The sequence below is a fragment of the Notechis scutatus genome, chromosome 2 (assembly GCF_049901735.1).
Source record: "Notechis scutatus isolate UNSWTSFEM ecotype Mainland chromosome 2, rNotScu1.2, whole genome shotgun sequence".
NCBI lineage: Eukaryota > Metazoa > Chordata > Lepidosauria > Squamata > Elapidae > Notechis > Notechis scutatus.
The window spans coordinates 234587261-234603607 of record NC_142010.1 but is presented as its reverse complement, the minus strand read 5'-3'; the positions used below and the strand labels follow the sequence as shown (position 1 = coordinate 234603607).

Below are 16347 nucleotides of genomic sequence, written 5' to 3'. Positions count from 1 at the left end.
GGCAGTCTGTGTTGGAACAGAAGTAGAATGCTTGATAGCAGTAACTACATTGTGTGTATATTCAGAAACATTTCTTACTGGTGATGCCTTTAGCTATTTCTTCTGTTGATAAGTGTTCATCTGAGGTATTGTCACTCATGCTATGCTTACATCATATTAGATTATTGTAATGTGGTTTCTACCTTGACAACTGCCTAGAAACCAGACACAAATAGTCTAGGAAGACTTTGTTACTGACCAGTAACTGTTCAACGAACCTAGTTGGTTTCAGAATGCTATTCAGATATTTGCCCTTTTTTCCCCATTTCCTTATAGAGAGATGTTCTACCTATATTAGTGACACCAATTTTATGGTTACCAAATATAAAATCGTATTAGAGGTTATCTATCTTAAATGTAATATTTTTCTCACAGAACTCTTTGTCTGATATCCTTTGTCCTTCTGAGCATAAGCCAGAATTTTGTTTCAAAAAGTTTATGACTAACAAGAGACAGAAGACTGCATTTTGATACTGCTTAATTTTCAGCTTTGATTATGCTATTAAGCTAGGTAATTTCTTCTAGTTATGCTATATTTGACCTACATATATTATTATTTTATATTATCAGTCTTCAGGATAAAACTGTTTTTAATAATACCGTAAGAGTATAGTACTGCCACTGTATATGGAAAACCTGCAGTATACTTCATATTTTTTATGCATTTATTATTCTACTTTCTTAATAAGCCTTGAAGTTCAGTAGATATATTCTTTGCTGGCCTTCAGGAGTGTTTTAATTATGTACTGCATTTTGTTTTTATTAACAAATTATTTTTTTAACTTATCTTATTTCTTCTATCTTATTTGTTATGCTAAAATATTTTGTATTTTTGAGTTGTAATCCAAGTTATATACTTCTATTCATTGTTATTGCCATAACAATTTACTTAAAATGAAATTTATTTTAAAATGTAGATTTCTGGGTTTTTTCTAATATAATCAGTCATTTTTTTTCTATGTCTTTCTTTTCTTGTCACATAGGAAACTGAAAACATATGGTGGTATTAAGTTGGGATAAGCTTGATTCATTATTTAGATTATACAAACAAATGTATATTTTATTAAAAAACATCTGATAGGGTTTATAAATAGATTTTTAGGTATACCGGTAGCATATATTGATCTTACCTGATTAAATCCCAGCTCTTAGCAAATGGAGAGGCCCAGTCTTAATATGACAACATCTAACATGATTTGAATGATACATTTTTCCATCCTTAATATATATTGATGTATTTTTGTAACATTCTACCTCGTATACTTTTAAATAGATCATTTATTCAAACAAGCTTAGCAACAGATGGCTGTTTCAGTGAAATACTGAAATAAGCTGTAGCTATGGAAAATTCATCTGTTTAGGTATATTATAATCTCCTTCCATTTTTTAAGGACATTATTATCATGCCCTGGTTATTTTTCAGATGCTTTTATAGTGTATTATTAGACTCAAATGCATGATAATTATTGATTTTAAATGCTGTATCTGCTAGCTTTTAAGGTGGTTCTGTTTTAATTAAATCGCTTCACGCTGTCAAACTACAATTGTTACAAGAATATTAACACTCCTGCCACCCACACATTTTTTCAAAGCAGAGTTAAAGCACTGAGAATCAGAATACACAGGAATATAGTTGGAAGAAGGCATTTCTTCTACTGAATTTTCCCTGTATTCTCCAAATGAACTTTAATTGCCAAATGATTTTTGCTGTGCATAGGCACCATGCTACATTCCAAAAAATTTCAGGTAACATTCATTTGAGTAAGCAAGGTTTGTACTGATATATCTATAATCTGTTTTTTAGGGTTTCCACATGTTACACCCAAGGGAATAAATGGTATAGATTTTAAAGGTGAAGCTATAACTTTCAAAGCAACAACAGCTGGAATCCTTGCTACACTTTCCCATTGTATTGAATTAATGGTAAAACGTGAGGAGAGTTGGCAGAAAAGGTTGGATAAGGTAAGGCTCTTAACTTGTGCAAGGATTAAATTGTGATTTTTTTAAAAACGTCAGATGTACTGAAAATATTGACCCATATTTACATTCAGTTATATATGACAAAGACAACAGCTCTGAAAACGTCTTCATTTGCATTAACATGTTAGCAAATGCTGCACATTCCATTTTGGTTCTCCATCCACAAATCTACTTTTACTTAAATAGAATTAAAACATATAGGTTTCAGAAATCTTACGTGGAACCAAGGGAAAATCTCTGAGCTGTGTTTGATATGCAATTCAAACATATTGATTACTTTCATTTCTGGATTAGATTGTGTAAGTCTGAAATGTACTTTAATATTTGTTTTTTAATTTTGGTTATAGATATTTATTCACTGTGAGTCTAAAGAAACTTAATTCAGACAGAAACAATTTTTTCTGAAATATGTTCTCCTGAATTCTACCATGTCTCTGATTCATTATAGGCCTCACCATCTTTGTTTTTTTTAGGCAGTTTACTTTAGGAAATGTTAAATACTGAGACTTTTGAAGGTATGAATAAATTGTCAATTTGTTCCGAAAGACTTTGAAGAGTTAGCATGTAAATATACCATATATATAATATATAATATATAATATATAGTATATAGTATATAATATATATATATATATATAATATATAATATATAATATATAATATATAATATATAATATATAATATAATATTTATTATATTATATTATATTATATTATATTATATTATATTATATTATATTATATTATATTATATTATATTATATTATATTATATTATATTATATATATTATATTATAATATTATAATATATATATATATATATATATATATATATATATATATATATATATATATATATATATATATATATATATATTCTGTTTATTTAAACAAAGTAAGCTTCATTTACTGAACAGTCAGTGCTAAACCATTGGAAGAATATCACCTCTCAAACCTTCGATAATTGGAATAGAATTAATATCTCATTTGAACATTTTCACTGACTTGTTTCCAAAAACTTTGATGACCTCTGGCTTGCAAATACTTAATTGTATTATACATAATACCATACATTTAGTTATAAGATTTCTAAGAATGTATTACTTTAGGATTTGAATAATTGAATAAGTAGAGTTAAAGGAATTCCATAATATTAAATTGAATAAAAACAGCATTTATGTTGGGTAACACCAAGGCCAGTAGGAAGAAGGTCTCAAGTAGGAAATTGGCTTTGAATCCTTGTGTAGCCACAAGAGGTACAGAACTGACTCTCCCCTAAACTCCATAGTAGAACCTTATCTGTTACCAAGAGAAGGCAAGCAATCTGGGGATATTCCTGTATAATAGGCAGAATATAATAAAGTAGTTAACTTTAGTCTACATGTATAGATATGCTTGCTGCACCAGACAATTCAACTACATTCATTGTATAGTTGCCTATACATTCTATACAACTATAGTTGTATAGTTGTTCCTGTCTCTTGACAAATACTGTAGTTTAAAGAAAGGTTTAATGTACTCTGCATTGTGTTTGTATTTCTGCACCCTAAAGGAAATACAAACATAAAGCAGTGACAATGAAAAGCTTCTTCATTCTAAAAGTTGGAATGCATACATTTATATAGATTTACATACATACATATGGAACGCATACTTATATAGATGTAGTTTTATGCTTTTTTCTTTTTACATATGGATGTTCTGTGTAGTATCTCATGTAGCACTTTTAGGTATGTGGTTTTATTATTTTGACAATCTATGACTGGTTTCAACTAACTGATTATAAAGGTCACACTTTAAAAGTGGCAGCATTTAAAGATATATGCCTCCATGCCTATTCTTCTCTCATTGTAAACTCAGGCTCAGCCTTTTAACAAATCCTTAGCTCAACTAATATATCAAAACTACTATGTTTCCTTCCTGGGAATCTGTAATGGTGTAATTATTTCACACCTTAAAAGATGCCCATGTCTCTCTTCTGTGCCTCCCTTGATTCTGATAAAGGAGAATATTTGTAGCTCAGGGTTGAAAAGAGGGGTCCCTGGTGGTCTCTGAGCTTGGTTGTTTTGTTGCAGATGTTTCATTACCCAAACTTTGGATAATGAAACACATCTAAGAAAACAATCAAGCTCAGAGACCACCAAGGACTCCTCATTACTTTGTTTCCTTTTCAGTTATACTGGGAATTTTCCCTTTGGGAGATCTGCTAATGTATACAGATATTCAAACTGTCTTTAATCAACATTTTATGTAAGAGCTATGTGAACTTGTGGTCTTGCTCTTTACATTTCTAAGTACAGTGACCCATTGTAATTTGTTAACTTTAGAACTAATAAATGATAGTTTGGACCCTCTCCAGTTGATGGTTTCTGTTGAGGGCAAGAGCAATCACTGAATACTTTCTAACAGGCAGTAGAACATATAACATTTCTTTGGGTTTTCGCCTTTGTTTTTCATTGCTATATTATTTTTATTTAGTTAAGGGCCTTACGTAGCTAAAGACTGAAACTAATTGTTCCCAAAGCAAAAGTTCCTTCTTAATTTCCTTATGCTGATCATTTACTGTAATTAGAGAGTGTACCTTACTATTACACTTTATATTGTGATGCAGTAAATTGTAAAAGTCTGTCTAAGTTTTGAATTGTTTAAGACTTTGTTTAAAACATACTGTCTCTTTTTAATATTCTTGTAGGAGGTTGAAAAAAGGAGGCGAATAGAAGAAGCATACAAAAATGCAATGACTGAACTAAAAAAAAAATCTCATTTTGGGGGACCAGATTATGAGGTATGTGTTTATCTGCAAGCTTTCTATTTTAAAACCAAGTCTGGATTTATATACATCCATTAAAGGTAGATTCAAATAGGTACTTAAATATTGAGGAACAAAGTTTCATTCTTGTTTTGGTTTGTTCATTGTTTATCTTGGGTTAAGAATATCCAGAAACAAGAGTTGGGTACACAATGAAAAAGCAATAAGAGCCCCAACTGCTCTTGTTGTGTTCTCTGTATTAAATATTGTATATCTAAAACATATGCAACTCTTCTACCATTTGTCAGAAATGGTGTAGGGTCCCCCACTTGGGCAGGGGCTGGACTAGATGACCTACAAGGTCCTTTCCAACTCTGGTTATCTGTTATCTTCCAAATTATCAACCCTATTTATAAGAAGGCTTAGAAAAGCAATATATTCTACCTTTCAGTTTTGTAATCACTATGAGCAACTTGAATAAAATAAAATATGAAATTATGTAAAAGAGCATTGTAAAAGATGAATTCAGTTAGATTCAGCTCTGTAACTCCTAAAATACTCTTGTCCTTCTAGATCAGACTCATCCCACTCATGCTGGCAGAGAGGGCCTACTACAGATTCCATCAGTAAAAAAAAATTGGCTGTTAAGATTCAGAAGAAGAGCCTTCTCTGCCACAGTGGAACATTCTCTTCCCCGCCCCACTCCGGGGTGAAATCTGCCCCTGCCCTCCTATCCTTCCACAAGAGCCTATAGTTCTAGCTGTACAAATTGGCCGAGGACCCAATGAGGGAGTACCATACTGGAGGAGGCTACTAGATTGATAGGAAACCCCACCTCCCACCCTGCATTCCTTGCTTCTCTCCACTGATTTTTTAATCTCATATTTTCATTATTTATTTGTTTAATTTATTGCTTCATTCTTTTTCTACTGTTATGCTTACAGTTCTTTTAATTTCTCTGTTTTTACTATTAGGTAAACTGCCTAGAGTAGCCTCACAATGAGATAGGGGACAAATAAATTTAACAAATAAATAAAGGTGACATTTAAATGAACAAAAAGTATAGAGAAGATAAATCTGTCTTTGTACTTTATTCATTAATGATTGGATTACCTTCCTTGTGACGTGTTTTTTTTTTAAGCATTGGAATAGAACAACATAGCACAGAACAGAACAGAATAGTGTGATTGGACCCACAAGGAATTTGTCTCCAGTGCCTCTCACAGTTCATAATTATAGTTACAATCATTAATCATAAATTAAAAACAACAATTGATAAGTCATAAACTAATAGAAGGTAGTAGGAAAAATAAAAAGATGAGAAAAGATGACAAATGAGAGACAGTGCCGTGGGAATTAAGTGTTCAGCACGGGGGGGCTGGCGGAACGGGACTATCTTTGTACCTAGTTGTTTTGGCACGCATTGCTCTTTAGTGGCATCCTTATGGTGGCCTCTTATTTGTCTTCTACTCAGAGAGTGAACCTGTTTTTATTTATAATTATTTGATTTGGGTTCCCCCCCTCTTTTAAACAATATGGTTTCCTAGTTATATGTTGATTCAGACATTTTTAATATTATTACAAAATAATAAAACCACATATTCTTTTCAAATTGATAAAGTATCTAAAATAACAATATAAGCAGATCCAAAGAAATCTGCTGCAGTATTTTTATTCATTTGCAGTATACTTTTGAGTTGCCTTGGAGCCGGAAACAACTAGCACGTATGTGCGAGGGAAACCTTTACTTTTACCTTATTAAGTTTACTTTCTAATGATTTTTGCTATAGGAAGGTCCCAACAGTTTGATTAATGAAGAAGAATTCTTTGATGCTGTTGAAGCTGCTCTAGATCGTCAAGACAAAATAGAAGAACAGGTAATATTAGTATATGAAGTTCTAGGCAGAGCTGTGTCACAATGTTGTATCATTTACTATATAGTACGTGTATTTTAGAATACACATACTATAGTAAATATCTACAACAAGAGTCTTCAAACTTGGCAAGTTTAAGACTTGTGGACTTCAGCTTCCAGAATTCCTGAGCTTAACATGACAGGAGGAATTCTGGGAGTTGAAGTCCACAATTCTTAAAGCTGTCAAGTTTGAAGACTCCTGATCTATAGTATACAGTTCATGGGCTTCAGAATGAAAAGGAGCCTATTTGTTTGTTTGATTGATTTTTAGTCCTGCCTTTATTATTTTTATAAGCATTTGATTTTAATATTTTTTTTTCATTATTTACATTAAAGTAAGAGACAATTGCTGTTTGCTGTTATGCAGGAATTATGTTCAAGGCTTTGTGTTCTTAGCTTGGAAGATGGAGAGCCATAATGTGCCTATCACTGAGAAATATTTTTCAAATTATTTAATGTTTTCATGATACATCCAAAATTGTAGAATAATAAATATATTTATATATATTTATATATATTTGTTCTTATAGTCCCAAAGTGAAAAAGTCAGATTACACTGGCCAACTTCCCTGCCACCTGGCGATGTATTTTCTGGTGTGGGGAATCATAGATTTGTCCAAAAGGTAAGAAGCTTCCAAAATGTGACCTGAAAGTTGAATCAATTCTGTGTTCCAATTAACATAATAGATTATGGTTATGTAATATGTAAACATCCTATTATGTATCAATAGAGCCATTCAAACTGCTTTACTATCTGCTGGAAGAACAATTACTTTTGCTACATTGATGAACTTAAGAAACGTTTTTCTGCTAAGCGTGCATGCTTCAAAATTAAGTTTAACTAAACTGTAATAAGGAGGACTTTTATTTTACTAGATTTCTGCAAGCTTTCATTTTTCACTGTTAGAGAATGGTTTATTATGAATTAGTGAACACATCTTGTGTACCAAACCTAGGCAACAATATTTAGTATTCTGAGAAAGAATTCTTTACTGAGCAGTGTTTGGAATATAATACATAATAGGTGCATGAAGTCAGCATTTGCTGCTGTACTTGCTGCTTATGGTGCTTTTGTTTCTTCTTCATAATCTTGTGCGTGGAAGTTGGTACAAAATGCTCTGTTGTGCCTTTGTTCTGATTACTTGGTTTTTTCTTTGTCTGTCTCTGTTAGCCCTATAGTCGCTCTTCCTCCATGTCTTCCATTGATCTAGTCAGTACCTCTGATGGTCACAGATTCAGCTCCCAGGTACTGTATTTCTACATGCAGAGTGGCTTTACCATGTCGTCTTGCTGTATTTCACCTTCATGGTCACTTCTTTTCTTCTTGTTATGTTAACTGTTTACGCTTGTTTTAAACAAAGTGCACATAAACTGTAGGAAGGAACTGTATATTCTAGTGAATAGGAAGAGTTAAATACGATTGTGAAACAGTTTTGTTGCATATCAGTCCAAGACGTTCCAAATGTTTTATTCCATTCTGTAAAAAACAATACTTGTGTTTTAAGTAATATCCCTTATATTCTTGCAATTTCTCAAACATTGTACAATATTCAGAAATTTTAATTCTTCAATGACATAGTTAATCTTGTCAAGACAAAAATTATTCATAGTAATTCAATATTCTGATGATCCAACATTTAAGTACTTTGAGTTGGAGATCTACTATGTGAATTTTCATTTGACGTTTGGATCATGACATGAGCAAGTTACATTGGTACAGAGTAACACTCATCTTTGTTCACTCTTGTTCAATGTTTGGCATGTGCCCAACACTTCTATTTTTAATGACCTCCATGTTGGAGAAGACTTCTCAAATTTGTAATTTTTTTAAAAGAACTTAGATACTATGCAGGCTCTGTATTCAGCTTCCAATATAAATAAATCTGTCCTTAAATAACCTACCAGTATATATAACTTGATGCTTTTTCTAAACATTTACTTAACAATTTGATTCTGTGGTCTTTGGAGAGAATATCCCTCAAATACTAAAAACTATTTTAAAGAAAGTCCATGTAAGATTCTAAGAACTGAGACAAGGAAGAATGTTTTTGTAATTCCCAATAACACAGACTAGAGGTCTAAAGCTCTGTGGTTATTGATGTTTCTATATTTAGCTCTTTGATATTACAGCTTGACTTCTGCAAGATATTATAATTCAGAGAAAAAATTTGGAGATATTTTTTTCAGTCTACATATTACCAAGGGATATCTGCTTTTTGCTTTTGAATAATTATCTAGTAATTGAAGATTATTTTTACAACATAGAATTCAAAATGACATTTAATTACTAGCATAGACTAATTTAACAGTATCATGTAAAATATGTGGCAGGAAGAAAGAACATTTCTACCCATCTTATTCAATGCTATGATAAAAAATATTTGAATGAAGGTTTTTCTTAAAATGCAGACATTTTTTCATTGATTTTTATTGTATCTAAAGTTCAAAAGTTCACATTTTTCTTTATGAGTATAAATGATCTTTAAAATTTCAGGAATGTACCATAACAGAAAGCAAAAAAATACAATATCAACTATTGTCTTTGCTTTCAGAACAAGTTTATTTTACAAAACTTGGCATGGTTGTTTAGTTCTCATTTGATAATTGAAATTAATATGATAGAATTTGTATTAAGATGGAAGCCTAATAATGGATTTGTGAATAACTAACAGTGATTGGAAGCAGACATGATGTTAGATACAAGACTATGTTTGCAACAACTTCAGATCAGGCCAAATATTTACTATTCAAACTAATAATTGCTAATTGAGAGAATATTCTTAAATTGAGCAATTTGTCTGTGAGGCTCTAAAATGTGTGTGCTGTTTGTCAAACACAATTCCTCCATTTTTATGCCAGAAGTTCAAAAGTTATTGATTATATGTGACCTCTCCGTAATGTTTCAAATGGAGTTAACTTTAAGAAATAATAAATATGTAGGTAGATTTCCATTATGTCTTGTTTCATTCAATTATAAAATATGCATGAATAAAATCATACTGCAAGTAATGTGATTCTAGGGTGTATATAGGAAAAAAATGTATACAATTCCTAAGAATCAAGCCTTTTCCCTGAAATATCTGTTAACCTTTAGAGTTATGATGTTGAAAAATATTGCCTTACAAACCAATGTGGTAATAGAAAACATGGCTTCAGCATATTACATAGCAAACTGACTTTTTCCTTTAGCTGGTAGAATAAAATAAATTATTCAGTTAATAAAATTTATCAAATATACAGGAAAAGACTGTAAAATTGGAACAACTTATATAATTTATGAGGCTGGAAACATTTCTATTTACTTGGTACAGCATTTAAAACACTTATACACAGAAAACTTAAGATATTTAGCAATAGGAAAGAGACTTGATTGAAGATTATTTGGCTTTGAGAATGATTAGTTGTGTTCTCTTACATTTGCACATTGTTGTTCAGAGTAATGCCTCTATATCAAATGAAGGTTCCTATTTAAAAATGTGAATCAGTCAACCGATTAAGGTTTTAAGCAGTAGAGTTTCTATAAAGTAGATGTTCTTAGTAGTTCTCCAGTCTACTTTCTTAATTTCTATTCTTAAAAGTAATTTTAAGAATAAAAGTAATTTTAAGAATAGAGCAATTTTGAGGTCTCAGGTTGATTTCTGTGTGATTTTATAAACAAATAGGCAGTGGTGGGATTCAATTTTTTTTACTACCGGTTCTGTGGGTGTGGCTTGGTGGGAGTGGCAGGAGAAGGATACTGTAAAATCTCCAGTCAGAGGTGGGATTTGCCGGTTCTCCGAACTACTCAAAATTTCTGCTACCGGTTCTCCAGAACTGGTCAGAACCTGCTGAATACCACCTCTGCAAATAGGTCATATCTTTGTAAGGATATTTGATGATAGGAAGGAAAGTCATTCAGTGGCATTCTCTAATGTCATGTAAGTTACAGTAGAGCAGAGATAAGCAGATTGAGATGGGTATATTGATGAGTACATGGATTGCTGGTAAATTGAAATATTCTGGCAAATGTTCTTAACGCTAATGGGAACATGCTCCCAATTTAGACCTGGTTTGAATGTTTACTTTTACATTTACTTAAATTTAACATATCAATTTAAGTCTGTTTAAATATATCCTGAAATCATATTAATATAAATTGTTTCCTAAAGGGACCCCCCCCCCCAAATGTATTGTGATTAAGAGACTTTCTGGTTGAATCCCATGTATTTGTGCTTGCTTGCTTGCTTGCTTGCTTGCTTGTCTGATTATGGAAGTTCTTTGCTCAAGTCTGTTTCTTTGTTGATAATATATTTTTGCACAGTCGTTTTACTTACTTACTTATTTATTTATTTATACAATGATTTGTGTAATGGCACGTTAATGGCAATCATGTGAGTATCTCCAGGCTACAGAAGAGCTAAAAATACTTCCATAAATGTATTTTCAATTTATTCCTGTTTTGTTTTGAAAGGTGGAAGAGATGATGCAGAACCACATGACATATTCGTTACAGGATGTAGGGGGTGATGCAAACTGGCAACTAGTGGTTGAAGAAGGTGAAATGAAGGTAAGTAGAATATTTCATATTTTATAAATATGTTAAAATGAATAATAATTTAGACAAAGAGTTGCTAATTTCCCTGAGGTTGTTAATTCAGTAAAAAGGTTGAAATTGGATCTCCAGATCTGGTTCAAGCTTTAAGCTGCTATTTGTTTTAGCTATTTAGAACATATATTACTTTGTTTCTCTGTCTAGAATAATGTTTACAATTCTAGTCTATACACTTGAAAAACAATATGACTGTGCTAGAAAAGTACAAAAATATTCCAAAAATTCTCAGAGACCTTGAACTCCTTGTGTACTGGAAAAAGCTGGAATGTTTGGAACTTTGTAACTTAAAAAAAGGATAGGGAGACATTATTAAACTGAATGAAATCTTACATAGAATGGAAAGAATGAAGAAGTTTTTTTTTCCTGTCAAAATATTAGAACTTATAAAGTTGATTGGAACAATATTTCAAATGAACAAAATGAAGCATTTCTTTGTACAGAGCATAATTAACCTGTGAAATTAATTATCAGTAGATGTGATAGCCGCTAACTTGGATAGGATTAAAGAGAGCTAAATATATTCATTGAAGAAAGGTCTATCAAGGCCCACTGGCTTTAAAAATTCAGTTACCTTCAGTATGGGGGAGAGCATGTCTATAGATGCCAGTAACGGAGGTACAATAGAGAGACATGTTATACATCCATCCCTAACCTGTGAATATCCTAGAAGCATCCGTGTGAGAGAGAGAAAAAAAACAGAATAAGATGGGACTTGGTATGGTCCAACAAGTCAGTTTTATGTTCTATATTTAAATGAATGGTATTTTTACTAATTTCTAATTTTACTAATCCAGGATTGTCCCCACCAATTTCAAAAGTGAATTAAGAATATAAAAAAGATTTAAAATATTTTATATTTATTCAAAGGTGTACAGGAGGGAGGTAGAAGAAAATGGCATTGTTCTAGATCCATTGAAGGCCACACATGCAGTCAAAGGCGTTACAGGACATGAGGTCTGCCACTATTTCTGGAATGTTGATGTTCGCAATGATTGGGAAAGTAAGTAAACGTAGTTTATTTATTTGTATTAGCTACTGTTCAATTGACATCCACTTAGTCCAATTCCCTATTTTCAGCTAATATGTCTGGAAATTCTAGGACTTGCAGTTTTAACTCATTCAGAGGACAGAGATCTGGCTAATTCTGATCTAACTGATATGTGAAATCATCATTGCTATATTTTAATTATTTCTTTTCTTTTTTTTCTTTTTTTGAACTTGTCTTTAGCAACCATTGAAAATTTCCGTGTTGTAGAAACTCTAGCTGATAATGCAATCATCGTCTACCAAACACATAAGGTAATATTTAGCATTGTTTCATAACACTTCAAGGTACTATAAGCGCTATGAAGAAAGAAAGCTACCTAAAGCTTATAAATTTCTGTCTTATCTGGTTTTTCCTGTTAGAACATTCCTGAATCATCAGGAAAAAATAGTTGCAGATTGATGTTTGTTACTCTTTTGCAAAATTTGGTTAGAAGTTTCTTTAATCTTGATCATGTATTTTTGTTCCAAGTAATTCAGATCTTATTTGTTTTTAGAGAAGCAAGTACAATAATAATTGAGGAGAGACTATAGCTCAGTAACAGAACATAAGCTTTGTTATTCCAAACTTCCAAGGTTCAGTCTTTCCCCAGATGCTATGTGCCTTTGAGTGGGTGACAGGAAGAAAATCATTTCCTAAATCATGATTTAAAAATATTTCTAAAATGATGCCCTAATTATCATGTTACATTGAAAGCCAAAGTAATGGCTAAGACCAAGCTACAAACTGGGATGTCTTCATCTTGAAGGGTAACCGATTTTGCAGTAAAGATACAATTTTACCATATTGATAGAGAAGAATATTTGTAACTCAGGGTTGAAATGAAGGATTCTTGGTGCTCTCTGAGCTTGGTTGTTTTTTTGCAGACATTTCATTACCCAAATTAGGTAACAGTTTGAGCAATGAAATAGCTGCAAGAAAACAACCAAGCTCAGAGGTAGTATCAAATACCCCTGAACCTTAGAGTACCTTTATATTAAACAATGTATTATAGTTGTTTCCATTTATTTATTTATTTAATTATTTATTATGAATTTATTTGCATCCTCATCTTTTGACTAACAGCTTAAGACAGTGGTCACCAACCAGTGGGCCACGGCCCACTGGTGGTCCATGAAAATTTTTTGGTGGGCCGCAGCGTGCTGAAGAGCAGGTGGCTGGTGGGGAGGTGGGGCAATCCTGCAGTCTCCCAAGCAAACCCGTGTCATGGCTGCTGCCTCCTGCCTCAGCCCATCGAGGAGGCTGAGCAGCAGTGGGAAGAGCGCGGACCTCCTGATCCACAGGAAGTGGCTGCCAGCAATGCCCTCAGGTGAAGATGTTGTGAGGGGGAGGCTCAACCCCCTCTTCCTCCTCGCCAGAAGCGCTCACATGCCCAGCAGGAAGGAGGAGGCTTGTTGGGTGCCAGAGGGGCGGTGAGCGCTTTGCGTGTGAGTGCTTCTGGGCAGGAGGAAGAGAAGCTCCTGAGGGGAGGCGGATAAACCTCCCCCTTCTGGCAAGGAGGAAGAGAAGCTCCGGAGGGGAGGGGATTGAGCCTCCCCCTTCAGGCGAGGAGGAAGAGAAGCCCCAGAGGGGAGGGGATTGAGGCTCCCCCTTCTGGTGAGGAGGAAGAGAAGCTCTAGAGGGGAGGAGATTGAGCCTCTCCCTCACAACATCTTCACCTGAGGGCATCGCTGGCAGCCACTTGATCTCCTTGATACACGGAGGCAGGAGGTAACACAATTTCCAAGGTTCCTTTCCTCACCCCCTCACAGGCCAGTGTACACCCGGGAAGGGCTCTGATGCCACAATCTTCCGCGTATATGAGTCCATCCGCTGTCCGTATCACCTCTGTTGCCCCACCTCCTCGCCAGCCATCTGGTCTCTTTTTTTTTTTAAATAAAGTTTTATTTGGGTTTTCACACATACAAAATACAAGTAAAACATCTTTTTTGAAAATAGCATTGTCCGGGGTTGAACTTCTTTATGCAGACACAAAACTCAATTTCATGCTCCTTTTTGTGTTCTGTTCCATATCTTATACTATTCTACATTTTCTATATAGTTTTTCCCCTCTTTTAATTTTCTCAATTTTATTTTGATTATCTCATCTCAATTCAAATCATTATATTTATACTTTTGTCTGTTCTGTTTCAATTTCATATTGTCTTTTCTCATTAAACAAATTATCTCCTGTAGTTACTAATTGGAGTATGATACCTTTATATCTTTTAATTATATCCATTCAACTCTTATTTAAACTTCAATATATACCTTAAGGTTATGACCTTCAATATAATACATAATACATAACTTCCAATCGAATTCTGCTTGGTACATTCTTTTATAATACATGCTATATTCTTTAAAAGAAAAAAAAAGATTATAAATATATGTAATTATAAACTCTCATTTCATTCCATTTCAGTTCTATCAATAATCATTAAAATCTTAACATCTTTAACACTCCTTTTCAATTAAATATCATACTTCCTTAAAAACTCATATAATCTCCATAATTAATTTTTCCCTTATTTCTCTTCACATATATTTTGTAAATCATTAAATATTCATTTTGTTACATTTATTTATTGACAAGCATTTTACTGAATTACGATAGCTATTTTATGAAACATTTTAATCATACATTGTTTCCTATTTTCTAAAATTATTTCTGCTTCTAATATAACCAGACTATCTTATGTACCTTTGCAGAATCCCTTTTTCCATTAAGTTTTCATCCATTATCTCTAAACAGGCCCTGTTTCTCTATATTTTGCTTCTGTCCTTTATAACTTCTTTTCCTTTCTTTCTTCTCTCTCATCTTCTCCCTCCCCCTTTTACCCCCTTGTCTCTCTACTTCTAATTCTCTCTTCTGCATTTCCCTCTTCTGTTGCTTTCTGATTTTATACTTATTTTTCACTCTTTTTTTTTTTGAGTTGTTTTTCCCAATCTTAAACTTTTCATTCTCTTTCGCCCCTTTCCTTTTTCCCCCCATCTAAGGTTATTTGTTCATTAAGGATGGCTTCTTCTTTGTTGCAATCTTCTTCTTCTGCAGGCATTTCTTGTTGTTTCTCATAATTCCAAATCTCAATTTCTAAAAACTGAAATACGAAGCCAAAAGAACCCCTCCCTTCTTGTGCATCTTCTTTGTACTTTTGAAGTTCCATTTTCAGTTCTAAAAGTGGAGCCATTTTAAACAGTTTTAAACAACCACCCGATTGATTTTAGTCATTCAAAACAATAACCAAGAATCCAGAAATCATCAAGTAATCCAGATAGTCCCGAGTTATATCTTCTTATTTCTTTTTTGACTTTCTCTTCCTGGGGTTTTTGTTGCGATATTTCAGTTAGAATGTATCTTTTGGAAGTCTTGTTGAGATTTTCCTCAACCCTGCTGGCAGTCTCCCCCCTCTTCACCACCTCTACGGGGTGGCTTAGCCCCCAAACCAGCCAGCTCGGGGCGCTCCAGCGGCGAGCACGGATCGAAGCCTCGGAGAGACGAGGATTCGGTCTGTCACCGAAGAAGCTCAAACCGGAAGTCCCAGCCATCTGGTCTTCAACATGTGGCTCATTGGCCTCCAGATATCAGATTCTCTCCCCACTCCACAAACCTTTCCAGCTCTGGATGGATGAGTTGGGACTCAGGAGGCAGAGAATAGATGGGGGCGGGGCCAGTTAGAGGTGGTATTTGCCGGTTCTTTGAACTACTCAAAATTTCTGCTAGTGGTTCTCCAGAACTGGTCAGAACCTGCTGAATACCACCTCTGGTAACAATCAGTATCCTCAAATTTTGATTTATTTCTGTTTTCTATTAGGATTACTGCAGAAGTCTTTTTTTTAAAACAAAAATGCTTTCCTTCTAGCGAGTATGGCCTGCTTCTCAACGTGATGTGCTGTATTTATCTGCTATTAGAAAAATACCAGCTTTAAATGAAAACGACACTGAAACATGGATTGTCTGCAACTTCTCTGTGGAACATGATAGTGTTCCTGTAAGTAAAACTTGTAGTTTCTGAAAGTATTTATTATTGTACAATTCCTTTCTTAATT

At 33.4% G+C, this 16347-nt stretch overlaps 1 protein-coding gene across 2 annotated transcripts in view; it reads left to right on the top strand.

Moving 5' to 3' along the window:
• Window positions 1–16347, top strand: part of CERT1 (ceramide transporter 1) — a 73567-nt gene that overhangs the window by 47585 nt on the left and 9635 nt on the right. Inside the window, exons 7-15 of one of the 2 annotated variants that reach the window (XM_087958272.1) lie at window positions 1844–2001; window positions 4711–4803; window positions 6558–6644; window positions 7213–7305; window positions 7854–7928; window positions 11133–11228; window positions 12141–12273; window positions 12502–12572; window positions 16161–16289. In XM_087958272.1, coding sequence (XP_087814398.1) covers window positions 1844–2001; window positions 4711–4803; window positions 6558–6644; window positions 7213–7305; window positions 7854–7928; window positions 11133–11228; window positions 12141–12273; window positions 12502–12572; window positions 16161–16289 — 935 coding nt within the window. The remainder of the gene's footprint in view (window positions 1–1843; window positions 2002–4710; window positions 4804–6557; window positions 6645–7212; window positions 7306–7853; window positions 7929–11132; window positions 11229–12140; window positions 12274–12501; window positions 12573–16160; window positions 16290–16347) is intronic. The other variant, XM_087958273.1, reaches the window with a different exon arrangement.